At 70.5% G+C, this 26,138-nt stretch overlaps 1 protein-coding gene across 1 annotated transcript; it reads left to right on the top strand.

Annotated features, from left to right (window-relative positions):
• The first annotated feature begins 7 nt into the window (after positions 1–7).
• Positions 8–25,927, top strand: LOC142596234 (complement C4-B-like). The gene is given in 49 exon segments (XM_075725319.1): positions 8–81; positions 564–756; positions 954–1,131; positions 2,324–2,396; positions 2,784–2,873; positions 3,204–3,222; positions 3,224–3,287; positions 3,835–3,931; positions 4,589–4,642; positions 4,644–4,683; positions 5,114–5,229; positions 5,694–5,814; positions 5,929–5,955; positions 5,957–6,040; positions 6,042–6,104; positions 6,643–6,711; positions 6,714–6,809; positions 6,812–6,835; positions 7,905–8,064; positions 8,678–8,850; positions 8,852–8,869; positions 9,520–9,639; positions 9,960–10,032; positions 10,930–11,115; positions 11,870–11,978; positions 12,489–12,559; positions 12,927–13,066; positions 13,612–13,812; positions 13,890–13,941; positions 14,015–14,104; positions 15,067–15,264; positions 15,957–16,032; positions 16,440–16,596; positions 16,956–17,072; positions 17,428–17,593; positions 18,041–18,207; positions 18,877–19,047; positions 19,379–19,438; positions 20,264–20,357; positions 20,475–20,610; positions 20,612–20,674; positions 21,092–21,182; positions 21,975–22,049; positions 22,135–22,194; positions 22,197–22,242; positions 22,425–22,514; positions 23,064–23,147; positions 23,637–23,720; positions 25,902–25,927. Coding segments are annotated over 49 exon segments (4,836 nt in total).
• Positions 25,928–26,138: the final 211 nt, after the last annotated feature.

The following is a 26,138-nucleotide window of genomic DNA, read 5'->3' as shown; positions in this document are numbered from 1 at the left end:
CGGTGCCATGGGACCACGTTGGGTGTTGGGTCTCCTTGTCCTCCTCCTGTTGATGCCGGGGGTCAGCCCCCAGGACCCCGAGTAGGGCCTATGGGGCAGCTATGGGGCTGGGGAGATTATGGGGGTGGTTCTAGGCCAGCTATGGCATGGGAGGGGTTGCTATGGGGCTGGGGAGGACTGTGGGGGGCTCTGGGGCTGCTATGGGGCTCACTGCGACTATGGAGCACCTATGGGGCTGGGGGCACCACAGGGGGCTCTGGGGCAGCTATAGGGCTGGGGGAGTGTGCTTTGGGGCTGGGTGTGACTATGGAGCACCTATGGAGTGGTTGGGGGCTATGGGCGGCTCTGGGGCAGCTATGGGGTGGGGGGGGCTATTAGGATCCTATGGGGTTTGTGAGGGGCTATGTGGTAGCTATACGGCTGAGGGGGGGCTATTGGGGCTCTATAGGACAGTGGGGCATTAAGGCATATGTGGGGTACCTGTGGGGTGGCGGTGGCTCTGGGACACCCCTGAGGTGGGAGTGTCTATGGGTCAGCCGTGGGTTGGGCTTTGTCTCCCTCAGGCTGGTCCTGGTGGCCCCTCGGCTCGTGGCCCTGGGGACCCCTGTGGGGCTGCTGGTGGCGGCCGTGGGGCCGGTGACGGGGACAGTGACAGCCTGGCCTGGGGAGGGCGACCGTGGGGCAGTACCCTGCAGCCCCCCCGTCCCCTTCGACCTCGGGGCCCACAATGACTTCAGCCAGATCCTGAACATCAAGGTGTGGGGACACGAAGGGATGTGGGGGATATGAGGGGATGTGGGGGACAGAGGGGTCCTGGGGGGCGTGGGGACGTCCCCATGGGGCAGGGGGACACCGTGGAGGTGCTCTTGGGGGGCACATGGAGGTGGGGATGTCCCCATGGGGCAGGAGGACACTGTGGACCCCCATGTCCACCCATGCCCCCCTGCCCCCAGGTGACCCCGGAGCAGGCCAGGCGCTGTGGGGCGCTGGAGGCCGCCATGGGGCAGACGCTGCTGCTGGAGGCCCGGAGCCCCGACCTGCCCCCCCGGCTGCTGCGCGTGAGGCTCGGGGGGCCCCGCGGGGTGCTGCTGCTCCAGACAGACAAACCCCTCTACGCCCCCCGGCAGACTGGTGAGAACCCCCGGCATGCCAAGTCACCCCGAATCCCACAACTCCACCCCAAAATCTCCCCCAAATCCCCCCCCATATCACATAAATCCACCCCAAACTTCCCTGAATCCCCCCAAATCCCATAAATCCACCCAAAATCCACCCTAAATCCCACAAATCCACCCCAAAAGTCCCTAAATCCACCCAAAATCCCCCAAATCTCCCCAAATCCCCCTCAAAGCCCCCCCAAATCCCCAAATCCCCCCAAAGTTCTCCAAATCTATGCCAAATCCCACAAATCCACCCTCAAATCCCCCCAAAATACCTCTAATCCCCCCAATCCCCCCCAAATCACCCCAAATCCCACAAATCCACCTCAAACTTCCCTGAATCGCCCCCAAATCCCATAAATCCACCCAAAATCCACCCTAAATCCCCCCCAATCCCCCAAATCCCAAACTTACCCAAATCTACCCCAAAATCCCACAAATCCACCCCTAAATCCACAATTCGCCCATAAATCACCCCAAATCACCACAAACCCACACAAAATCACAAAAAAAATCCCACAAATCTACCCCAAATCCCACAAATCCACCCCAAAACTCCCCACATCCCCCCAGCTTCACCCCAAATTACCCCAAATCGTGCTCAAATCCTGCAAATGCCCCCCAAATCCCTGTAACACACAAATCACCCCTAAATTGCCCCAAATCACCCTCAAATCCCACACATCTCCCAGAATCACCCCAAATCCCCCAAACATCCCTAAATCCCATAAATCCACCGCAAAACTCCCTACATCCACCCCGAATCCCCCCAAGGCCCCCCCACATCACCCCAGATCCTCCCCAAACCTTCCCAAATTGCCCTAAATCTCCCCAAATCACCCCAAAGTTCCCAAATCGCCCCAAACCCTCCCCCAGTGCCCTCTAAATCCCCCAAATGTCCCAAATTCCCCCCCAAATCCCCCCCCCGCATCCCTCAGCTCCCCCCCATGGGCACCTCTGCCTGCACGCCCATAGGTGCTCACGCACCCTACACACCCTCCCGTGTGTCCCCAAGCCCCCCCTTTGCACCCCCAACTGCTGCGCATAACCACATGGCTCCCCGTGCCCCATACATCCCCCTGTGCCCCATAGAGCCCTCTGTACCCCTATATATTGCCCCATCTCTCATTCCACCCCCCCATATGGATCCCATACATCCCCAGTGCGTTTCCGTGTGTTCTCCCTGGACCCCGACCTGCGGCCGAACCCCGAACCCATCCTGATCACCATCACGGTGCGGGCCCTATGGGGCTGGGGCACCCTATGGGGCTGGGGAGGTCCTTTGGGGCTGGGACACCCTATGGGGCTGGGCTATGGCATGGCCCTATGGGGATGGGGCACCCTATGGCGGCTGGGGAGGTCCTGTCCTATGGGGCTGGGGCTATGGGGAGAACCCCATGGGGTTGGGGTGGTCCTATGGAGCTGGGGAGGTCCTGCCTATGGGGCTGGGCCACCCTATGGGGCTGGGGAGGTCCTATGGGGTTGGGGCAGCCCTACGGGACTGGGCTGAGCCCCCCGGGGCTGGACCGTGGGTCCCCCCGTGGGGGCTGTGGGTCCCCCCCGTGGGGGCTGTGGGTCACACTGTGGGTCGGGCCCTGCGTCACCCCCCTGCCCCGGCTGCAGAACCCCCTGGGGGGCGCGGGTGCGGGAGGGGCAGCGTGTGCCCCTGGGGATGGTGCTGAGCGACCAGATGGAGCTGCCCGACATCGCCCTGTGAGTGGGGGCCGCCGTGGGGGCTGGGGGGCTGGGGGGGGCTATGGGGGACACAGGGGGGCACAGGGGGCTGTGGGGCGTTATAGGGGGGGCTATGGGGGACTATGGGGCTGGGGGTACGGGGGCATATGGGGGCTATGAGGAGCTGGGGGTACAGGGGGGTATGGGGGGGCTATGAGGTGCTGTGGGGGGCTATGGGGCTGGGGTATGGGGGAGTATGGGGACTATGTGGGGCTGGGGTTACAGGGGGCTGTGCGGGGCTATGGGGCTGGGGGGCTGTGGGGCTCGGGGGCGGCCTCAGGACCCACGGCTGCCGTTGCTGCCCCCCAGGCCAGGAACGTGGCGGGTTGCAGGCCCGGCTGGTCGCCAGCCCCCGCACCGAGGGCTCGGCCACCTTCGACGTGCGGCCCTACGGTGGGGGGAGGGGCTGGGGGAGGGGTGGGAGGGGCCGCCCCGGGGGGCGGGGCCTCCCAGGTCCCCTATGGGGTCACGCCTGGGCCCCCCTGATGCCCCGCCCCATCCTGAAGCCACTGGATGCCCCGCCCCCTCTGACACCCCGCCCTGTCTGGCACCACCTCCCTCTGACGCCCCGCCCCCATGCCCCGCCCTTTCCTTGCCCCGCCCCTTCGGAAGTCCCAAGCGCCCCGCCCTCGACGCCCCGTCCCCCGACGCCCCGCCCCCCCGGTGCCGTGCCCCCGCTATGCCCCGCCCCCTGACGCCCCGCCCCTCTATGCCCCCACTGACGCCCCGCCCCCGACTCCCTGCCCAGTGACGCCCCGCCCCCTGACGCCCCGCACCTATATGCCCCGCCCCCTCTATGTCCCACCCCCTGATGCCCCCCGACGCCCCGCCCCCTGTGCCGTGCCCCGCTATGCCCCGCCCCCTGACGCCCCGCCCCCTGACGCCCCGCCCCCTGACGCCCCGCCCCCTGACGCCCCGCCCCCTGACGCCCCGCCCCCAGCCCTGCCCGGGTTCTGGCTCCGCGCCGCCCCCGATCGCCGGTTCCTGCTGCTGGGGCCGGCCCCCGCCCCCACCCTGCGCCTGCGCCTGCGCGCCCGGTACCGCCCCGCCCCCACCCCCGGCACCCCAAATCCACCCTGGCGCCCCAACACCCCTGGGGACCCCTAACAATCCCCCGGACCCCCCAAATCTCCCCCGGGATCCCCCAGAATCCCCTGGGACCCCCCAAACCCATCTCGGGACCACCCAAACACCTCCCGGGACCCCAAACCCACCCTGGGACCCCCCCAAACCCCTCCCGGACCCCAGATCCCACCCTGAGACCCCCAAATCTCTCCTGGGACCCCCAAAACCCACCTTGGGACCACCCAAACACCTCCTGGCACCCCAAACCCACCCTGGGACCCCCCCCAGACTCCTCCCGGGACCCCAAATCTGACCCTGAGACCCCCAAATCTCCCCTGGGACCCCCAATACCCTGGGACCTCCCCAAACCCTTCCTGAGACCCCCAACCCCCCCTCCCACCACCCCCCGGGAACCCCCAAATCCCCTCTGGGACCCCCAAACACCCCCCGGGACCCCCAACGCCCCCTGACCTCTGAACCCCCCCAATCCTGGGTGACCTTTGGGGAGAACCCCCCCAACCCCCCCGACCTTTGGGGACCCCCTCCGACCTCTGTTGACCTTTGGGGTGTGCCCCCGGATTTCGGGGGCCCCCCCCCCCGACCCTGCCCCCCGCTCTGGGGTCGCCCAGGTACCTGGACGGGGCAGCGGTGCGGGGCCGGGCGCAGCTGCGGGTGGGGCTGCGGGGGGGGCCCCTTCCTGCGGGGGCTGGAGCAGCACACCCAGGTGAAGCACCCCAAAACCTGCGGCACCCCCAGCCCCACCCCTTAGGGCACCCCCAAACCCCTCTGCGGCCCCCACCCCCCGGGGACCCCAACCCCCCTCTGGTGATGCTAACCCCCCCGGGGTCCCCCAAGACCCCCCCGGGCACCCCAACCCCTCCCCGGGGACCCCAAAACCCCCTCCGGAGACCCTAACCCCCCGGGGACCCCCAAGACCCCCCTGGGGACCCCAAAACCCGCTTGGGGGACCCTAACTCCCCCCCCAGGGGACCCCAAACCCCCCCCGCAGAACCCGGGACCCCCCGAGACCCCCAAACCACCTGGGGACCCCAAAATCCCCCCCGGGGTCCCCTGCCCCCCCCAAGAGACCCCAAAACGCTTCTGGGGACCCCCCCCGGCTCACCCCCGCCCCCCGCCCTGCCCCCCCCTCCCAGGTGACGTCAGGGGAGGCGGAGTTCAACGTCACCCTGGATGCCGTCGTCAGCGCCCTGGGCGTGGCCCCGCACGAGCTGCAGGGGGAGGGGCTGCGCCTGTCCGTCACCGTTGTCAATGACGATGGTAGGGCAGGGGGCGGGGCGAGGGGCGGGGGCGGGGGCGCTGAGGGGCGGGGCGAGGCTCGCAAGGGGCGGGGCAGGAGTGGGGGCGGGGCAGGGGTGTGGGCGTGGCCGGGCAGTGGGCGGGGCATGGGTCTGTAGGGGCGGGGCTCGGGCGGGGAGGGGCGGGCAGAGCTGGGGCGGGGGCGGGGCCGGGGGAGGGGATGGGGCTGGCACGGGGTGGGCGGGGCTGGATGCAGGGAGGGGGGCGTGGCCGGGAGATGTGGGCGTGGCCGGGTGCGAGGGGGCGGGGCGGGGGGCGGGGGCAGGGCCGGGGAAGGGGGGGCGGGGCCTGGCGGTGTGTGGGCGGAGCCAAGGCCCGGGGGTGGTCCGGGGGGGCGTGGCCAAGCGCCGTGTCCCCCGCAGCGGAAGGGGGCGTGGCCGATCGCGGGCCCCCCGCCCCTTTCTGATCGGTGGGCGTGTCCAGGGCGGGGAGGGCGGTGCAGCAGGAGGTGGGGGTGGGGCTGGTGGCCTCGCCCTGGGCCCTGGACCTGCGCCCCACCCCCCGCTTCTTCGTCCCGGGGGCGCCCCTCCCCCTCCTGGTGAGCGGGGGCGGGGCCGGGGGCGGGGCCTCCGCCGGGGGCGTGACCCCACGTGCGGGGGGGGACCCTCGCGCCAGGCCCCGGTGACAGCGGCGTCCCCCCCCCGTGCCCCAGGGCCGCGTGCTGGACGCCGGGGGGGGCCCCGGCGCCGGGGGTGGAGGTGCGGGTGCAGGGTGGGGGTGACGGGGGGCCGCCCCCCCCCCCGGCCCTGCGCCTGCGGGCGGATCCCCGGGGGGGACATCGCCGTGCACGTCAACGTGCCCCGGGGGGCCAGCGGGCTGAGCCTGAGCGTGAGAGGGGGCGGGGCACGGGGGGCACGGGGGGCACGGGGACATGGGGGCACGGGGGGGGACATAGGGGGGGCAGGGGGGACATGGGGGCACGGGGGGGCATGGGGGCACGGGGGACACGAGGGGGCACGGGGGGGGCATGGGGGCACGGGGGGGGCACGGGGGGACATGGGGGGGGCAGGGGGGGGACAGGGGACACGGGGGGGCACGGGGGGGGCACGGGGACATGGGGGGGCAGGGGGGGACAGGGGACACGGGGGGCACGGGGGGGACATGGGGACATGGGGGGACAGGGGGACACTGGGGGACACGGGGGACATGGGGGAAACGGGGACATGGGGGGGACATGGGAACATTGGGGGGGCATTGGGGACATGGGGCAGGGAGACATTGGGGGGACATGGGGGACATGGGGGGACATGGGGGGACATGGGCAGGGTGACATTGGGGACGGGGGGGGCGTGGGGGCGCAGGGGTGCCCCCGGGTGCTGCCCGGGGGCCCCGTGTCACCGCGGTGCTGTGTCCCCTGGGGGTGCAGGTGGAGGCGGGGAACCCGGGGTCCCCCCCGGCCCGGGCGCAGGTGACGGTGACGCCGGTGGCCGCAGTCCTCGGGGGCGCTTCCTGCTGCTGGCGGGGCCGGGGGGGCCCCTGCGCCCCGGGGAGCTGCTGCGGCTCCAGCTGCAAGATGTGGGACCCCCCCCCCCCGGCCCCCCCGCATCTACCACCTGCTGGTGAGACCCCCCGCACCCCTGGGACCCCCCCGCACCCCTGGGACCCCCCCCCAGCACCCCCTGGGAACTCCTGGGGACCCCCCCCACACCCCTGGGACCCCCCCCGCACCCCTGGGACCCCCCCGCACCCCTGGGACCCCCCCCCGGCCCCCCTGCATCTACCACCTGCTGGTGAGACCCCCCCGCACCCCTGGGACCCCCCCAGCACCCCTGGGACCCCCCAGCACCCCTGGGACCCCCCTGGGAAGCTCCTGGGACCCTCTGGGACCCCCCCCCGGGACCCCCCCCGGGACCCATGGGACCGCCAGGGTCACCCTGGGCCCCCCCCTGGCCCCCCCCGTGTGCCCGTGGCATGTTGCATGGTGCACACCGCATGTTCCATGTCCCGTGTGCACATCGGGTGTTGCACAGAGTGTCCTGTGGGGCAGGCGGTGTGTTGCGTGTTGCATGTTCCACGAGCACATTGTGCGTCGCGTGTGCGTCGTGCATCATGTGACACATCACATGTTGCGTGTGCCTGTTGCCTGTCCTGCGTGCATGTTATGTGTTGCATGTTGTGCGGCATGTGTCACATGTGTCGCATGGCATGTGTTGCATATGCATGTCACGTCCTCCAGGCATGTCATGTGTTGCATGTTGTGTGGCATGTGTCACATGTTGTATGTTGCATGTGCACTTTGGGTGTTGCATGTAAAGTCACGCCTGCATGCTGCACGTTCCATGTGCACCTCGTGTCCTGCAGGCGTGTTCTGTTGCGTGTGCACGTCAGGTGTTGCGTGTCATGTCGTGCAAGATGTTGCACGTGCACATCACGTCCCATGTGCACGTAGCGCATTGCACGCGCATGTTCCGTGTCACGTGTGTACATCTGCCGCATGTCGCTTGTGAGCGTTGCATGGTGTCTACCACACATTGTGTGTCGTGTGACACGTGCTGCATACTGCGTGGGTGCGCTGCATCCCACTTGCGTGTCGCCCAGGCGAGTCCCCCGGCGTGTCCCGTGTGCGCGGCGTGGCACGTCTGGGAGCCGCAGGCCGACCGCCCTCGTGTCCCCCGTGTCCCGGCGCAGGCGGTGGCGCGGGGGCGGCTGGTGGCCGCCCAGGGCGTGCGCCGGGGGATGGTGACGGAGGTGATGCTGCCGGTGACGCCGGCCATGGCCCCGCGGCTCCGCCTGGTCGCCTTCTTCCAGGCCGAGGGGCGGCTGGTGGCCGCCAGCTGGGGGGGTGCCCGTGGTGCGCTCCTGCCACAGCCAGGTGCGGGGCGCTGGGGGCACTGGGAGGGACTGGACGCACTGGGAGCACTGGGATTACTGGGATCACGGGGAGCACTGGGGGCACTGGGCACACTGGGCGCACCGGGATCACCAGGTGCACTGGGAGCACCGGGCGCACTGGGTGCACCGGGAGCACTGGGAGGACTGGGGAGCACCGGGATCACCGGGTGCACTGGGAGCACTGGGCGCACCGGGCACACTGGGAGCACTGGGAGGACTGGCAGCACTGGGATCACCGGGTGCACTGGGAGCACTGGGAGGGGCTGGGGACAATGGGATCACTGGGCAGACTGGGAGCACTGGGATCATTGGGCGCACTGGGAGGACTGGGGGCACTGGTTGGGATGGGGAGGGACTGGGGACACTGGGAGCACTTGGGCAGGCTGGGAGCACAGGGATCACTGGGATCGCCAGGATCACAGGGTGTACTGGGGTCACTGGGAGTACTGGGAGGGACGGGGAGGGACTGGGGGCACTGGGAGCACTGGGAGGACCAGGAGGCACTGGGGGACACTGGGGGGCACTAGGAGGGGCAGGGAGGGATGGGGAGGGACTGGGGGCACTGGGAGCACTGGGGGCACTCACCCCACGGGTGCAGGTGCGGGTGGGGGTGGGGCAGCGGGGGACCCTGCGCCCCCAGACCCCCCTGACGGTGACGGTGACGACGGGGGAGGGGGCCTCCCCAGCCACCCTGGCACTGGGGGCCACCGACGCTGCCCTGCTGGAGCTGGAGCCGCGGCACCCGCCTCAACCCCGCCAAGGTGACCCCAAACCTGGCACCCCAAAACCCCAGGGAACCCTCAAACATTTGTCCCTCCCCCAAACCCTGGGGACCCCCAAACCCTGGGACATCCCCAAATCTGGGCCCCCAACCCCACAGACCCCCCCCCAAAACCTGGGGATCCCCAAACTGCAGGGACCCCAAAATCTGGGGACACCCTAGCCCTGGGACCCTCCAACCCAGCACCCCCAAACCCTGGGGACCCCTAAACCCCAGACACCCCCCCCAATCCTGAGACCCCCAAACCTGGGATCCCCAGAGCCCTGGAGCCCTCAAATCCCGGGGTCCCCAAACCTGGGACCCCCCCCCACACGTGGCCCCCCCCAAACCCTGGGGACTCCATAACCCAGGACACCCCCAACCCTGGGACCCCTCCAAACCCAAGACCTCCAGCCTTGGGGACCCCCAAACCTCAGCATCCCAAACCCCTGGGGACCCCCCCCCCCAGGGGACACCCCCAAGTTCCTGTGTCCCCCCGCCCCAGCATCCCCTGCGCCCCCCAAAACCCCTCCACCCCCCATAAACCACTGACCCTACCCGGGAGCCCCAAAACCCCCTGTGCCCCCCCATCCCCTCGGGGGGACCCCCAGGGTCCCCCCCCACTCCGGGGACCTGACCCCTGTCCCGCAGGTGGAGGCGGTTTTGGGGAGCAGCGACCTGGGGTGCGGCCCCGGGGGGGGCCCCGACGCCGAGGGGATGCTCAGGGCAGCGGGGCTGGTGCTGGGGGGGCCCAACCCCCCCCGGGGCCGCGTGAGTGGGGACGGGGGGACAGGGGGGGACACGGGGGGGACGGGGGGGACGTGGGGGGGCAGGGGGATGTGGGGGGACAGGGATGAACGGGGGGGACATGGGGACGGGGGCACGTGGGGGGATGGGGGACATGGGGGGGATGTGGGGGGACATGGGGGATGTGGGGGGATGGGGGCAGACGGGGGGGGGATGGGGGGATGTGGGGGACATGGGGGGAGATAGGGGACGGGGGGGGGACAGGGGGTACACGGGGACGGGGGGGCACATGGGGATGTGGGGGGACACTGGTGTCCCCGTGACGTGGGTGTCCCTGTCCCCAGCCCCCGGGTGTCCCCCTGCCCCCCCCCCGCCCCCGGCGCTCCCTGAGCCTGCTGGAGCTGCTGGCAGAGAACAGTGAGTGTCCCCGTCCCCGTGTCCCCGTCCCCATGTCCCTGTCCCCGTCCCCGTGTCCCCGTCACCATGTCCCTGTCACCGTGTCCCTGTCACCATGTCCCTGTCCCCGTCCCTGTCCCCGTGTCCCCGTCCCCATGTCCCTGTTCCCATGTCCCTGTCACCGTGTCCCTGTCCCCGTCCCTGTGTCCCCGTCCCCGTGTCCCCATCCCCGTGTCCCTGTCACCGTGTCCCTGTCACCATGTCCCTGTCCCCGTCCCCCGTGTCCCCGTCCCCGTGTCCCTGTCACCGTGTCCCTGTCCCCGTCACCGTGTCCCCGTCACCGTGTCCCTGTCACCGTGTCCCTGTCCCCGTCCCCGTGTCCCCGTCCCCATGTCCCTGTCACCGTGTCCCTGTCCCCGTCACCGTGTCCCCATCACCCATCCACTGTCACCCACCCCCACGTCCCCACTGCTGTGGCCCGCAGCAGTTTGTGTCCTTGTCCCTGTCCCCGTGCCCCCCACATCCCCCTGCCCTGGGCCACGCTGTCACCCGTGTCCCCGTGGGGTCACCCGTGTCCCCTTACACATCCCTGAGCTGTCACATCTCCACTCTCACCCGTGTGTCCCCACGCTGTCACCCGTGTACCCGTGTGCGCTCCTGAGCCATGTGCCCGGTGTCACCCATGTCCCTGTGTGTCCCCGTGGGGTCACCCGTGTCCCCACACTGTCACCCCATCCCCACGCTGTCACCTGTGTCCCCATAGTGCCACTCGTGTCCCCATGGTGTCCCCCATCCCCGCACTGTCACCCGAGTGTCCCCATGCTGTCACCCGTGTCCCCACGCCGTCCCTCGGCCCCACGCCGGGGCTGGCTGGCTGTCCGTCTGTCCGGCCCCCCGGTGATGCGTCCCCGTCCCCAGGCACCCACCCGGAGGGTGACGCGGTGACCCGGCGCTGCTGCCGGGACGGGGCGATGGCGCTGCCGCTGCGGGTGACGTGTCCCCAGCGCGGCCAGCGGGTGCCCGAGGCCGGGGGGTGTCGCGAGGCCTTCCTGCGCTGCTGCCGCCGGGCCCGCGACCTGCGCGCCCGGGGGGGGCCGCGGCGGGGTGGCGCGAGGTGGGGGCGGGGGGCTGCGGGGGCTGGGGGGGCTGGGTGCATCGGGGGGTCCATGGGGGTCCCTGTGGGGTCATGGGGGGTCCCTTTGGGGTCATGGGGGTCCATGGGGGGTTATGGGGGGTCCGTGGGAGGTCCCCGGAGGTCCATGGGGGGTCCCTGGGGGTCAGGGGGGGGTCCATGGGGCCCCGGGGGTCCATGGGGTGTCCCTGGGGGTCCCTGGGGGTCGGGGGGGGTCCATGGGGGTCCCTGGGGGTCGGGGGGGTCTATGGGGGGGTCCCTGGGGGTCAGGGGGGGTCCATGGGGCCCCGGGGGTCCATGGGGGGTCCCTGGGGGTCGGGGGGGGTCCATGGGGCCCCCGGGGGTCCATGGGGGGGTCCCCTGGGGGTCGGGGGGGGTCCATGGGGCCCCGGGGGTCCATGGGGGGGTCCCTGGGGGTCGGGGGGGGTCCATGGGGCCCCGGGGGTCCATGGGGGGGTCCATGGGGGTCCATGGGGGTCAGGGGGGGGTCCATGGGGCCCCGGGGGTCCATGGGGGGGTCCATGGGGGTCAGGGGGGGTCCATGGGGGGGTCCCTGGGGGTCCCTGGGGGTCGGGGGGGTCCATGGGGCCCCGGGGGTCCATGGGGGGGTCCCTGGGGGTCAGGGGGGGTCCATGGGGCCCCGGGGGTCCATGGGGGGTCCCTGGGGTCGGGGGGCCCCGAGGCCCCAGGGGTCCCCGGGCGGTGCCGCAGCCCCGGCTCCCCCAGCGCTGTTCGCGGAGCTGGAGGAGGAGTGGGGGGACGGGGAGGTCCCGGCCCGCAGCGTCTTCCCCGAGAGCTGGCTCTGGCGCAGCATCCCCAGCAACGGCTCCGCCAGGTGCCACCGCAGCCCCGTGTCCGTGTCCCTGTGTCCCCCCCGTCCCCTGTCCCCCATCCCCATGTCCCCGTGTCCCCCTGTCCCCCATTCCCCTGTCCCCCTGTCCCCATGTCCCTGTCGCTGTGTCCCTCTGTCCCCCTGTTGCCATGTCCCCGTGTCCCTGTCCCCCTGTCCCCGTGTCCCCATGTCCCCCCAGCCCCAGCCCCATGTCCACTTATCCTCATGTCCCATGTCCCCCTGTCCCTGTGTCCTCATGTCCCTGTGTCCCCCTGTCCCCCTGTCCCTGTCCCTGTGTCCCTGTGTCCCAGTGTCCTCATGTCCCCCCATCCCCATGTCACCGTCCCCGTACCCCCATGTTCCCCTGTCCCCCTGTCCCCATGTCCCCCGTGCCCCCATGTCTCCCCTATGTCCCCCACATCCCCCCATGTCCCCATGTCCCTGTGTCCCTATATCCCTGTGTCCCCATGTGTCCCCCCCATCCCCACATCCCCACATCCCCCATGTCCCCAGGGTCACCGTGCTCCTCCCCGACTCCATCACCACCTGGGAGATTCAGGCCATTGCCGTCATCCCCGGCCATGGTGAGTGTCACCCCGGGGTCCCCCCAGTGTCACCCCAGTGCCCCCATCTCCTCCGGCTGTCCCCATGTCCCCCCATGTCCCCATGTCCCCAACCCACCCCCCAGTCTCCCTGGGTCCCCACACCCCCATGCTGTCCCCAGGTAGCACTGACCCCCAAGGTGACGCCACCATCCCACGTCACCCGTGATGTCCCCAGGGGGCAGTGGCCCTGTGGCCCCCCATGTCCTCCCACGTCCCCATGTCCCCCCATGTCCCCCCCTCCCCCATGTCCCCCCATGTCCCCACATCTCCCATGTCCCCCCCGTCCCCTCATCCCCATGTCCCCCTGTCCCCGTGTCCCCACTCCACGGTCTCGCGGCGCTGGCAGGGCTGTGCGTGGCGGTGCCCCAGCGGGTGACGGTGACCCAGGAGCTCTACGTGGGGCTGCGGCTGCCCCCCAGCACCCGTCCCCACGAGCAGCTGCAGCTCCTGCCCCACATCCACAGCAGGCTTCCCCACAGCGTCAACGTGAGTCCTCAGCCCCATAGATACAACCACCCTAGAGATACCCACTGCCCCATAGATACCTTTGTGCCCCACAGATTGCTCTGTGTGTCCCATAGCTACCCCTTTGGCCCCATAGATGCCCCCTTTCTAGCCCATAGATGCCCGTCTGCATATAGATGCTCCTCTACCCCATAGATGGACCTGTGCCCCATACATACTGCCCCCCCCATAGATACCCCCTTCTGGCCCATAGATGGTCCTCTGCCCCATAGATATCCTCTGTCCCACAGATACACTCCTGCCCATAGATTCCCCCCTGCACCCCATAGATACTCTCTCCCCCATAGGTACCCCCTGCCCCATAGAAACACTCCTCCTCCCCATAGATAGTCCTCTGTGCCCAGTAGATCCCCTCTGTGCCCCATAGATACCCCCTCTTCCCCATAGCTCCCCCCTGTGCCCCATAGATCCCCCCTGCCCTACAGATAACCCCCGCGCCATAGCTCACCCCCCTCCCCCCGCCCCACACCATCCCCCCCGGCCCGGGTGACGCCGCGGTGGCGCAGGTGACGGTGACGCTGGCAGTGGCGGAGGGCGTCTGCGCGGGGCTGGACGGGACCCCCCAGCGCCTGGCGGTGCCCCCCGGGGGGGCGGTGGCCGTGCCCCTCACCCTGGTGGCCCTGCGTCCCGGCGACGTCCCCATCACCATCACCGCCCGCGGGCCCTGGGGAATGGGCGACAGCCTCACCCGCGTGCTCCACGTCGAGGTGAGACCCCCCCACCCCTGGGTGCCCCCCACCCCTGGGAGCCCCCCGGGCGTCCCCACTGACACCGGTTCCCGCAGCCCGAGGGGGAGCTGCACCTGGAGGAGAGCAGCCACGTCCTGGACACCGAAGGTGGGGCCGGGGGGGCCCAGGCGGCCGGGGGGGGCCCAGGGGTCTGGGCCCGCTGACGCCCCTGTCCCCACAGGCGAGGGGGGACAGACCCTGCAGATCCCTGGGGACATCCCAGCTGGAATCGTCCCCGACGGGGAATTCAGTGTCAGCATCCGTGTCACCGGTGGGTGGGGACATGGGGCGGGGACGCGTGGGGACATGGGGGGAGAAGGGGACATGGAGACATGGGGGGACATGGGGGGGAGAGGGGGACATGGGGGGAGAAACATGGGGACATGGTGGGACAGGATGTGTTGGGAACATGGGAATAGGGACAGAGGCAGGGGACATGGTGGGGACACAGGGACAAGGACATGATGGGGACATGGGGAGGGGACACGGGGCTGGGGACATCACAGGGATGTGGGGACAGGGATGTGGTGGGGACGGGGAGGGGACGTGGCGCATGGGGAATGAGTGCTGGGGACATTGGGAAGGGGACAGAGGGGTGGGGACATGGGGCATCACAGAGACAGTGTGGACATGGGGGTGGGGACCTGGGGACGGTGGGGATGTAGGGCGGGTGGGGACATGAGGGGACATGGGGACGGGGGGTGTGGGGACGGGGGTGAGGGCAGTGGGGACGTTTTGTTCCAGCACTGACTGTGCCCCTGCCCCTGCCCCTGTCCCTGTCTGTCCCATCCCTCTGTGCGTCCCCCTGTCCCCACGCACATCCCCATGCCCCATCTGTGTCCCCACGCATGTCCCTGTGTCTGATGTGTCCCCATGTGTGTCCCCACGTGTCCCCTGCCATGTCCCTGCCGTGTCCCCATGTGTGTCCCCACGCGTCCCCTGCCATGTCCCCTGCTGTGTCCCCACACGTCCCTGTCGTGTCCCCACACATCCCTGCCGTGTCCCCACACGTCCCCCGCCGTGTCCCCACGTGTCCCCATGCGTCCCTGCCATGTTCCATGTCCCCCACCATGTCCCCACGTGTCCCCATGTGTCCCCATGCGTCCCTGCCATGTTCCATGTCCCCACGTGTCCCCATGTGTCCCCATGCGTCCCTGCCATGTTCCATGTCCCCGCCATGTCCCCACACATCCCCACGCATCCCCACGCGTCCCCACACATCCGTGCCCCCAGGCCGGGTGGGGGGCTGGGCGGTGCGGGGGGCGCTGGGGGTGGGGGGGACGCTGCTGCGGTCCCCGCGGGGGTGCGGGGAGCAGGCGCTGATGGCCCTGGCCCCCCGCGCTGCCGCCCTGCGCTACCTGGACCAGAGCGAGGGCTGGGGGGGGCTGCCCCCCGACTCCCGCCCCCGCAGCCTGCGCGGCCTCCAGAAGGGTACGGGGCGTGGGGGGGGTGCAATAGGGGGGATGGGGGGCGATGGGGGATGTGGGCAATGGGGGGCTGGGGGGGTGTTGGGAGCAATGGGATATGGGGGCTGTGGGGGGCGGGGGCCATTGGGGGGCTGGGGGTGAGGGGGGCAATGGGGTGCAATGAGGGGCTGGGGGGTGAGGGGGGCAATGGGGTGCAATGGGGGGCTGGGGGGTGAGGGGGGCAATGGGGTGCAATGGGGGGCTTGGGGGTGAGGGGGGCAATGGGGTGCAATGGGGGGCTGGGGGGTGAGGGGGGCAATGGGGTGCAATGAGGGGCTTGGGGGTGAGGGGGGCAATGGGGTGCAATGGGGGGGCTTGGGGGTGAGGGGGCAGTGGGGTGCAGTGGGGGGGGGCTGGGGGGCAGTGGGGGGGCTGGGGGGTGAGGGGGGCAGTGGGGTGCAATGGGGGGGCTGGGGGGTGAGGGGGGCAGTGGGGTGCAGTGGGGGGGGCTGGGGGGCAGTGGGGTGCAATGGGGAGGGCAATGGGGGGGCTGGGGGGTGAGGGGGGCAGTGGGGTGCAATGGGGGGCTGTGGAGGGCGGGGGCAATGGGGGGTGGGGGGCAGTGGGGTGCAATGGGGGGGCTGTAGGGGGAGCAATGGGGTGCAAGGGGGGGTGTGGGGGGTGGGGGGTTTGGGGGCTCAGGCCTGGCCCCCCCAGGCCTGGAGCGGGTGCAGGGCTTCCGCAAGGCCGACGGCTCCTACAGCGCCTGGCAGCACCGGGGGAGCAGCACCTGGTGAGGGGACGGGGGACATGGGGGGGACGGGGGACATGGGGACATGGGGGATGGGCGGAACATGGGGACAGGGGGACATGGGGACAGGGTGACAATGGACATGTGGGGACATGGGGACATGGGGACGTGAGGGGACAAGGGGGACATGGGGGGACATGGGGACAGGGGGACAGGGGGACAATGGACACGGGGGGACATGGGGGGACATGGGGACGTGAGGGGACAAGGGGGACATTGGGGGGACATGGAGGGACAGGGGGACAATGGGACATGTGGGGACATGCGGCCAACATGGGGATGTGAGGGGACAAGGGGGACATGGGGGGGACATGGGGATGTGAGGGGACAAGGGGGACATGGGGACATGTGGCAGTGGGGGACGCGGTGGCAGCAGGGGGTCCCTGCAGGCTGACAGCGCTGGTGCTGCGGGTGCTGGCCCTGGCCCGTCCCTACCTGCCGGTGGCCACGGGTGGCCCCGGGGAGTCCCTGCGGTGGCTGCTGGGCCAGCAGCGTCCCGACGGCGCCTTCCTCGAGCAGGAGCCGGTGCTGCACCGGGAGATGCAGGTGGGGACACAGGGGCCACCTCCTGGGCCACTCCCTGGGCCACCGCCAGGGCCACCTCCTCGGGTCACCTGCCCATGTCACCTCCCCTCCCATCCCATGCGATGTCCCCACATCACGTCCCCGTGCAATGTCCCTGTGCGACGGTCCTGGGCCACCTCCCGGGCCACCCCCCTATGCAGTGTCCCCGTGCCACCTCCCTGTGACCTGTTCCTGTCCCACGTCCCCCTCAGTGTCCCTGCGCAGCCCCCCCCATGTCACGTCCCCATGCAATGTCCCCTCCACAACCTCCCATGAGACCCTGTGTCACCCCCGTGTCACCTCCCCCCATCTCACCCCCCCGCACGTCCCCGTGTCCCCAGGGCAGCGTGGCAGACCCGGGTCCTGAGGCCACCGTGTCCCTGACGGCCTTCGTGGTGGTGGCCCTTCAGGGGGCACGTGTCCTCCTGCCACCAGACAGCCCTGACCACCCCCACCTGGTGCGTCCCCGTGTCCCCTCCCCATGTCCCCTCCCTGCATCGCATCCCCACGTCCCCTCTCCCGTACCCTCAGTGTCTCTTGTCCCCTCCTGTTTGTGTCCCCTCTGGTGTCCCCACATGGGTCCTCGCATCCCCACTGCTGTCCCTGTGTCCCCGTGTGTCCCTGTCTGTCCCCCGTGTTCCCTGTCCCCCCATGTCCCCAAGTCCCCATGTCCCGCCATCCCCCATGTCCCCTGTCCCCCCTGTCCCGTCCCCCATGTCCCCATGTCCCCCCATGTCCCCATGTCCCCTGTCCCCCCCGTCCCGTCCCCCATGTCCCCATGTCCCCCGTTCTCCCCCCCTCCCTCCCCCCCAGGACAAGGCTCTGTCTCAAGCCGCCACCTTCCTGCGCGGCCGCGTGGGGACACTGGGGACATTTGGGACGGCCATCACGACCTACGCGCTGGCGCTGGGGGACACCGGCCCCCCCGGCCCCTCCCCGGCCCTGGAGCGCCTGCGCGGCCTGGCCCGGCCCGCCCAGGGTGAGCCCCGCACCGGGTCCCCCGGGGTCACCCAGATGTTGGGGTCCATGGCGGGGTCAGGGGCTCCTGGACACCGGGGTCCCCCGGGTCACCCAGATGTTGGGGTCCATGGTGGGGTCAGGGGCTTCTGGACACCAGGGTCCCTCCAGGGTCACCCAGACGCTGAGGTCCCCAGGTGGGGTTGGTGGCCCCCGTGGCCAGGGTTCCCGGCTGGCATTGGTGGCCCCCGTGGCTGGGTCCCCAGGTGGGGTTGGTGGCCCCCATGGCCGGGGTCCCCAGGGGTGGGGTTGGTGGCCCCCATGGCCAGGTCCCCAGGGGTGGGGTTGGTGGCCCCCGTGGCCAGGGCCCCAGGTGGGGTTGGTGGTCCCTGTGGCCAGGGTCCCCGCTGGCACTGGTGGCCCTGTGGCCGGGGTCCCCGGGCGCCCCTGACCCGGGGGGTCCCCGCAGGGGGCCGGGCGCAGTTCTGGCCGGCCGGGGGCGCGGCGGCCACGGTGGAGGCCACGGCCTACGGGCTCCTGGCGCTGCTGCAGCACCGCGATGGCGCCGGCGCCGCCCGCGCCGCACGATGGCTGCGGGAGCAGAGCAACTACGGCGGCGGCTTCCGCTCCACCCAGGTGCCCGGACGCCGGGGTCCCCTGGGTGGGAGTCCCATGGGTGGGGGTCCCCTGCGGTGGGGGTACCCTGAGGTGGGGGGTACCCTGGGTGGGGGTCCCCAGGGTGAGTGGGTGCCCAGATGCCTGGGTCCTTTTGGGTGAGGGTCCCCTGGGATGCCAGGGTCCCCTGGGGTGGGGGTCCCCTGCAGTGGGGGTCCCCTGGGGTGGGGGTGTCCGGGACACCTGGGTCCCAAATGCCTGGATTCACTGGATGCCGGGGTCCCCTGAGGCAGGGGGGGTCCCCCAGATGCCTCGGTCCTTTTGGGTGGGGGTCCCCTGGGGTGGGGGTCTTCTGCGGTGGGGGTCCCCTGGGGTGGGTGGGTGCCCAGACGCCTGGGTCCTTTTGGGTGAGGGTCCCCTGGGACACTGGGGTCCCCTGGGGTGGGGGTCTCCTGGGTGGTGGTCCCCTGGGTGGGGGGGTTCCCTGCGGTGGTGGTCTCCTGGGTGTCCTGGAATCCTGGGTCCCAAATGCCTGGATTCACTGGATGCCAGAGTCCCCTGAGGCTGGGGGGGCCCCCAGATGCCTGGGTCCTTTTGGGTGGGGGTCCCCTGGGACGCTGGGGTCCCCTGGAGTGGGGGGGTGCCCAGACACCGGGGCCCCCAACCCAGCTGGTGCCTGGGTCCCCCCAGGACACTCTGGTGGCCCTGGAGGCGCTGGCCCAGATGTGGCTGCAGTGGGGGGATGCGGCAACATCTGGCCTCACCCTGGGCCTGTCCTGGCCCGGGGGGGCCCGGGGGGGCCCCGGGGGGACCCAGGTGACGCTGGGACCCGGCCTGAAGTCACTGGAGCAGGAGCTGCAGGTGGGAACAGATGGGGGCCACGGGGGGAGAGGGGGACAGGGGGACATGGGGATGTGGGGGACACGGGGGATATGGGGACATGGGGGGAGATGGGACACAGGGAGATGGGGACATGGGGACGTGGGGGGAGATGGGGACGTGGGGACGTGGGGGGAGATGGGGACACAGGGAGATGGGGACATGGGGACGTGGGGGGAGATGGGGACATGGGTACATGGGGGAGATGGGGACATGGGGGAGATGGGGACATGGGGACGTGGGCGGAGATGGGGACGTGGGGGAGATGGGGACATGGGGACGTGGTGTCCCTCACCCCCTGAGTCCCCCCCAGGTGCCCCTGGGCAGCCCCATCACGGTGCAGGTGGAGGGACACGGCCAAGGGACCCTGAAGGTGAGCGACCGCCCAGATGCCTGGGTGCCCCTGCACCCCTGGGTCCCCCCCCTGCATCCCTGGGTCCCCCCACCCCACCCCTGGGTCCCTCCCGCACCCCTGGGTCCCCCCCCCTGCACCCCCTGGGTCCCCCCCCCGCACCCCTGGGTGCCCCCGCACCCTGGGTCCCCCCCCCCGCACCCCTGGGTGCCCCCCTGCACCCCTGGGTCACCCCCTGCACCCCTGGGTCCCCCCCCGCACCCCTGGGTGCCCCCGCACCCTGAGTCCCCCCCCTGCACCCCTGGGTCCCCCCACTGCATCCCTGGGTCCCCCCCGCACCCCTGGGTCCCCCCCCCGCACCCCTGGGTGCCCCGCACCCTGGGTCCCCCCCCTGCATCCCTGGGTGCCCCCCCTGCACCCCTGGGTCCCCCCCCTGCACCCCTGGGTCCCCCCCCCGCACCCCTGGGTGCCCCCGCACCCTGGGTCCCCCCCCTGCACCCCTGGGTCCCCCCCCTGCATCCCTGGGTCCCCCCCCTGCACCCCTGGGTCCCCCTACACCCCAGCCCCCCCCCCCGCACCCTGGGTCCCCCCCGCACCCCTGGGTGCCCCCCCTGCACCCCTGGGTCCCCCCCCGCACCCTGGGTCCCCCCCCTGCATCCCTGGGTCCCCCCCCCGCACCCTGGGTCCCCCCGCACCCCTGGGTCCCCCCCCCCACACCCCTGGGTCCCCCCCCTGCATCCCTGGGTCCCCCCGCACCCCTGGGTCCCCCCCCCGCACCCCTGGGTCCCCCCCGCACCCCTGGGTCCCCCCGCACCCCGGCCGCCCCCCACCCCGGCTCCCCGGCAGGTCCTGCGCCAGTTCCGCCTCATGTCCCCCCTGAACGGCACCTGCCAAGGGCTGGGCCTGGAGGTGGCTGTCACCGGACCAATCGTCTATGAGGGGTGAGGGGGAGGCCGCGCCGCTATAAGCCCTGCCCGTGCAAGCCCCGCCCCCTCTGGCCACGCCCCCTCCCCGCGAGGGGGCGGAGCCACGTTCCCGTCTGTAATGGCCGCCCCCACAGAGGAGGACTATGAGGAGTATGAGGAGGGGGAGGAGCCAGCGAAAGGGGCGGAGCCTGAAGAGGGGGCGGGGCCTGGAGAGGGGGCGGGGCCTGCAGCGGGGGAGGGGCCTGCAGAGGCCGCCGCCCCCCTGAGCCGCCCGGCGGCGTCGGGATGCGCGTGACCCCGGCCGGGAGGTCGCCTTCCTGGTCTGCATCTGGTGAGGGGCGGGACTTCCTGTTCTGCTGATGAGCAGGGGCGGGACTTCCTGTTACTCCTCAGCCACAGGAGTGGGGATTCCCATGGTGGGTGGGACTTCCTGTTCCGCCTGGAAACGGGACTGGCACTTCCTGTTGCACTTGGAAATGGGGGTGGGACTTCCTGTTCTGCCTGGAAACGGGACTGGCACTTCCTGTTGCACTTGGAAATGGGGGTGGGGTTTCCTATTCTGCCTGGAAACGGGGGTGGGACTTCCTGTTCTGCCTGGGAAACGGGCTGGGACTTCCTGTTGCACTTGGAAATGGGGGTGGAACTTCCTGTTCTGCCTGGAAATGGGGGAGGGGCTTCCTGTTCCAGGCGGGTGGGGCTGTGGGGCATGGGGCGGGGCCCTGCCCCTGACGGGCGTGTCCCGCCTCAGGCGGGAGGCGGGGCTGGAGCTGTCGGGGATGGCGGTGGCCGAGATCTCCCTGCTCAGCGGCTTCCGGCCCCATCGCCCCGACCTCGACAAGGTGGGGGTGCGGGGGTGTCAACGGTGTTGGGGTTGGGGGGTGGTGGGGTGTTGCAGGGTGTTGGGGTGTTCATCGGGGTGTTGGGGGGTGTTGGTGTTGGGGGTGTTGGGAGTGTGGGGGTGTTGGGGGTTGGTTTTGGGGTGTTGGGTGTCTTGAGGTGTTGGGATGTTGGGGGGTGTTGTGGTGTTCGTTGGGGTGTGGGGGTTTGGTGGGTGCTGGGGGGTGTTCATTGGGGTGTGGGGGTGTTGGGTGCTGGGGGTGTTCGTTGGGGTGTGGGGGTTGGGGGATGCTGGGGGGTGTTCATTGGGGTTTGGGGAGTGCTGGGGGTGTTGGGGTGTTCGTGCTGGGGGGTGTTCATTGGGGTTTGGGGAGTGCTGGGGGTGTTGGGGGTGTTCGTTGGGGTGTGGGGGTTGGGGGGGTGCTGGGGGGGTGTTCGTTGGGGTGTGGGGGTGTTGGGTGCTGGGGGGTGTTCGATGGGGTGTGGGGGGGTGCTGGGGGTGTTGGGGTGTTCGTTGGGGGTGTGGGGGGTTGGGGGTGCTGGGGGGTGTTCGATGGGGTGTGGGGGGTGCTGGGGGTGTTGGGGTGTTCGTTGGGGTGTGGGGGTTGGGGGGTGCTGGGGGGGTGGTTCGTTGGGGTGTGGGGGTTGGGGGTGCTGGGGGGTGTTCGATGGGGTGTGGGGGGTGCTGGGGGTGTTGGGGTGTTCGTTGGGGTGTGGGGGTTGGGGGTGCTGGGGGGTGTTCGATGGGGTGTGGGGGTTGTCGGGTGCTGTTGGGGTCACTGTGTGCCCCCCAGCTGCGGGACATGGTCGATCGCTGGATCAGCCACTACGAGCTCAGCGGGGCGCGGCTGGTCATCTACCTCGACCAGGTGGGGGGCGTGTCCCCGCGTGTCCCCTGTCCCCCTGCCTCCCCCCCCGTCCCCTCATGTCCCCACGTCCCCGTGTCCCCCCCAGGTCCCCACCCAGCGGCAGTGCATCAGCTTCGGGGCCACCCAGGAGGTGGCCGTGGGGGCAGCTCCAGCCGGGCCGCCATGGCGGCCATCTACGACTACTACGAGCCGGGTGGGTGTGGCCTGTGGGTGGGCGTGTCCTGTAGATGGGCGTGGTGTGTTTGTGGGCGGGGCCTGGGTAGAGCAGCCCTGGGGCGGTGCTATTGGGTGCAGCCTCGGTGGGCGTGGCCGTTAGTGGGTGTGGTCCGAGGGGTGTGTCCTCACTGACTGCGCCCACCCCCTGGCCCCGCCCAGCCCGGCGCTGCGCCATCTTCTACAGCGCCCCCCGCAGGAGCAGCGTGCTGCCCACCCTCTGCTCCTCCCAGACCTGCCTCTGCGCCCAAGGTGGGGCACCCCCCGGGACCCCCCCAGCACCCCCTGGCACCCCGGGACCCCCCCCCAGAACCCCCCGGGACAACCCCCGGCACCCCCCAGCACCCCTGGCACCCCGGGACCCCCCCCAGAACCCCCCGGGACACCCCCCCGGCACCCCGGGACACCCCTGGCACCCCCCCAGCACCCCCTGGCACCCCAGGACACCCCCCCCCCGGCACCTCCAGCACCCCGGCACCCCCCCCGGCACCCCTGAGCACACCCCAGCACACACCAGCACCCCAGGGCCCCCCCCGGCACCCCTCGGCACCCCCCGGACCCCCACACACACCCCGGGACACCCCCCCAGCACCCCCCAGCACCCTGGGACCCCCCCCCAGCACCCCCTGGCACCCCGGGACCTCCACCCCCCCGTACCCTCCAGCAGCCCGGGACCCCCCCCCCCCCCGTGCCCCAGACACCCCCCCCCGGCACCTCAGGACCCCCCCCCCCGGCACCCCCCAGGGATTTGGGGAACCCGGTGTGGGGGAGGGGGTCACCCAGCCATGCCCCTCCCCCCAGGCGGGTGCCCCCCACTCCGTCGGGGGCCGCTGACGCTGGACGAGCGCCTCGACTTCGCCTGCTACAGCCCCCGCGTCCTATACGGTGACCCCGAAAAGCCGCACCCCAACCCCGGCACCCCCCAGCCCCGGCACCCTCAAACCCAGCACCCCCCGACACCGGCACCCCCAAAACCTGCACCCCCAAACCCGGCACCCCCCCATCTGCATCCGCAACCCTGCACCCAAAAACCTGCACCCCCAAACCCTCTGCACCCTGAACTGCTGCACCTCCAAACCCTGCACCCCAAAAAGCTGTAGCCCGACACCCAGGACCCCAACTCTGCACCCCCAAACCCCCTGCACCCCCCAGCATCTGCATCCCGAAGCCTGCTCCCCCAAACTGCTGCACCCCCAAACTGCTGCACCCCCAAACCCTGCACCCCCAAACCCCCTGCACCCCCGACCCAATGAACCCCATAACGCTTCTGACCCCCAGACCCTTGACCCCTGACCCCCATCATCCCCATGACCCCTGTGACCCCCATGACCCCAATGACCCCAATGACCCCTGACCTCTGACCCCTGACCCCAGCGCTGGTGGTTCGGGTGCTGGCCCAGGGCGAGGTCGGGCCCTTCCTGGCCTTTGAGGTTGAAATCCTGGAGGTTCTGCTGGGAGGTGGGACTGCGGGGACTGGGAGGGGAGACTGGGGGGACTGGGAGGGACTGGGCGGGACTGGGAGGGGAGACTGAAGGGACTGGGAGGGGAGACTGGGGGGACTGGGAGGGACTGGGAGGGGAGACTGGGGGAACTGGGAGGGACTGGGAGGGGAGACTGGGAGGGACTGGGAGGGACTGGGAGGGGAGACTGGGGGAACTGGGAGGGGACTGGGAGGGGAGACTGGGAGGGACTGGGAGGGGAGGACCTGGGGGAACTGGGAGGGACTGGGAGGGGAGACTGGGAGGGACTGGGCGGGGACTGGGAGGGGAGACTGGGAGGGACTGGGAGGGACTGGGAGGGGAGACTGGGGGAACTGGGAGGGACTGGGAGGGGAGACTGGGAGGGACTGGGAGGGACTGGGAGGGGAGACTGGGGGAACTGGGAGGGACTGGGAGGGGAGACTGGGAGGGACTGGGAGGGGAGACTGGGGGAACTGGGAGGGACTGGGAGGGGAGACTGGGAGGGACTGGGCGGGGACTGGGAGGGGAGACTGGGAGGGACTGGGAGGGACTGGGAGGGGAGACTGGGGGAACTGGGAGGGACTGGGAGGGGAGACTGGGAGGGACTGGGAGGGACTGGGAGGGGAGACTGGGGGAACTGGGAGGGACTGGGAGGGGAGACTGGGAGGGACTGGGAGGGGAGACTGGGGGGAACTGGGAGGGACTGGGAGGGGAGACTGGGAGGGACTGGGCGGGACTGGGAGGGGAGACTGGGAGGGACTGGGAGGGACTGGGAGGGGAGACTGGGGGAACTGGGAGGGACTGGGAGGGGAGACTGGGAGGGACTGGGAGGGACTGGGAGGGGAGACTGGGGGAACTGGGAGGGACTGGGAGGGGAGACTGGGAGGGACTGGGAGGGACTGGGAGGGGAGACTGGGGGAACTGGGAGGGACTGGGAGGGGAGACTGGGAGGGACTGGGAGGGGAGACTGGGGGAACTGGGAGGGACTGGGAGGGGAGACTGGGAGGGACTGGGCGGGACTGGGAGGGGAGACTAGGGGGACTGGAGGGACTGGGAGGGGAGACTGGGGGAACGGGGAGGGACTGGGAGGGGAGACTGGGAGGGACTGGGGCGGGACTTGGGAGGGGAGACTAGGGGGACTGGGAGGGACTGGGAGGGGAGACTGGGGGAACGGGGAGGGACTGGGAGGGGAGACTGGGAGGGACTGGGCGGGACTGGGAGGGGAGACTAGGGGGACCTGGGAGGGACTGGGAGGGGAGACTGGGGGGACTGGGAGGGACTGGGCGGGACTGGGAGGGGAGACTGAAGGGACTGGGAGGGGAGACTGGGGGAACGGGGAGGGACTGGGAGGGGAGACTGGGGGGGACTGGGAGGGACTGGGAGGGGAGACTGGGGGACTGGGAGGGGCTGGGAGGGACTGGGAGGGGAGACTGAAGGGACTGGGAGGGGAGACTGGGGGGACTGGGAGGGGAGACTGGGGGGGACTGAGGGGACTGGGAGGGGAGACTGGGGGAACGGGGGAGGGACTGGGGAGGGGAGACTGGGGGGACTGGGAGGGGCTGGGAGGGACCGGGAGGGGAGACCTGGGGGGACTGAGGGGACTGGGAGGGACTGGGAGGGGAGACTGGGGGGACTGGGAGGGACTGGGGGTACTGGAGGGACTGGGGGGGGCTGGGGGGACTGGGAGGGACTGGGACGTGGGACTGGGGGAACTGGGAGGGACTGGGAGGGGAGACTGGGGGACTGGGAGGTGGACTGGGAGGGACTGGGAGGGGAGACTGGGGGGACTGGGAGGGGCTGGGGGCACTGGAGGGACCTGGGGGGAGGCTGGGGGACTGGGAGGGACTGGGAGGGACTGGGGGGATTGGGAGACAGCGAATGGCCACTAGGGGGCACTGTGGGACCACACGGGGGGGGGCACTGGGCTCTACTGGGCCGTACTGGGGGACACTGGGGGGGACCTGGAGCCGTACTGGGAGAGCATGAGGATGAACTGGCGCTGTAGTGGGAAAGCTGGGGGTGGGGCAAGCTGCACGGGGGGGGTTACTTGTTCTTACTGGTGCTTGCTGGTTCTTACTGGTTCATACTGGTGCATAACAGTGCTTACTGCTGCATACTGGTGCTGACTGGTGCTTACTGGTTCTTACTGGTCCATATGGTGCTTACTGGTGCATAACAGTGCTTACTGCTGCATACTGGTGCTAACTGGTACATACTGGTTCTTATTGGTCCATACTGGTGCTTACTGGTTCTTACTGGTCCATATGGTGCTTACTGGTGCATAACAGTGCTTACTGCTGCATACTGGTGCTAACTGGTACATACTGGTTCTTATTGGTCCATACTGGTGCTTACTGGTTCTTACTGGTCCATATGGTGCTTACTGGTGCATAACAGTGCTTACTGCTGCATACTG

The sequence above is a fragment of the Pelecanus crispus genome, chromosome 29 (genome assembly GCF_030463565.1).
Source record: "Pelecanus crispus isolate bPelCri1 chromosome 29, bPelCri1.pri, whole genome shotgun sequence".
Lineage (NCBI taxonomy): Eukaryota > Metazoa > Chordata > Aves > Pelecaniformes > Pelecanidae > Pelecanus > Pelecanus crispus.
Note: the sequence above shows the minus strand (reverse complement) of the source record. Positions and strands in the feature narration are given on the sequence as shown.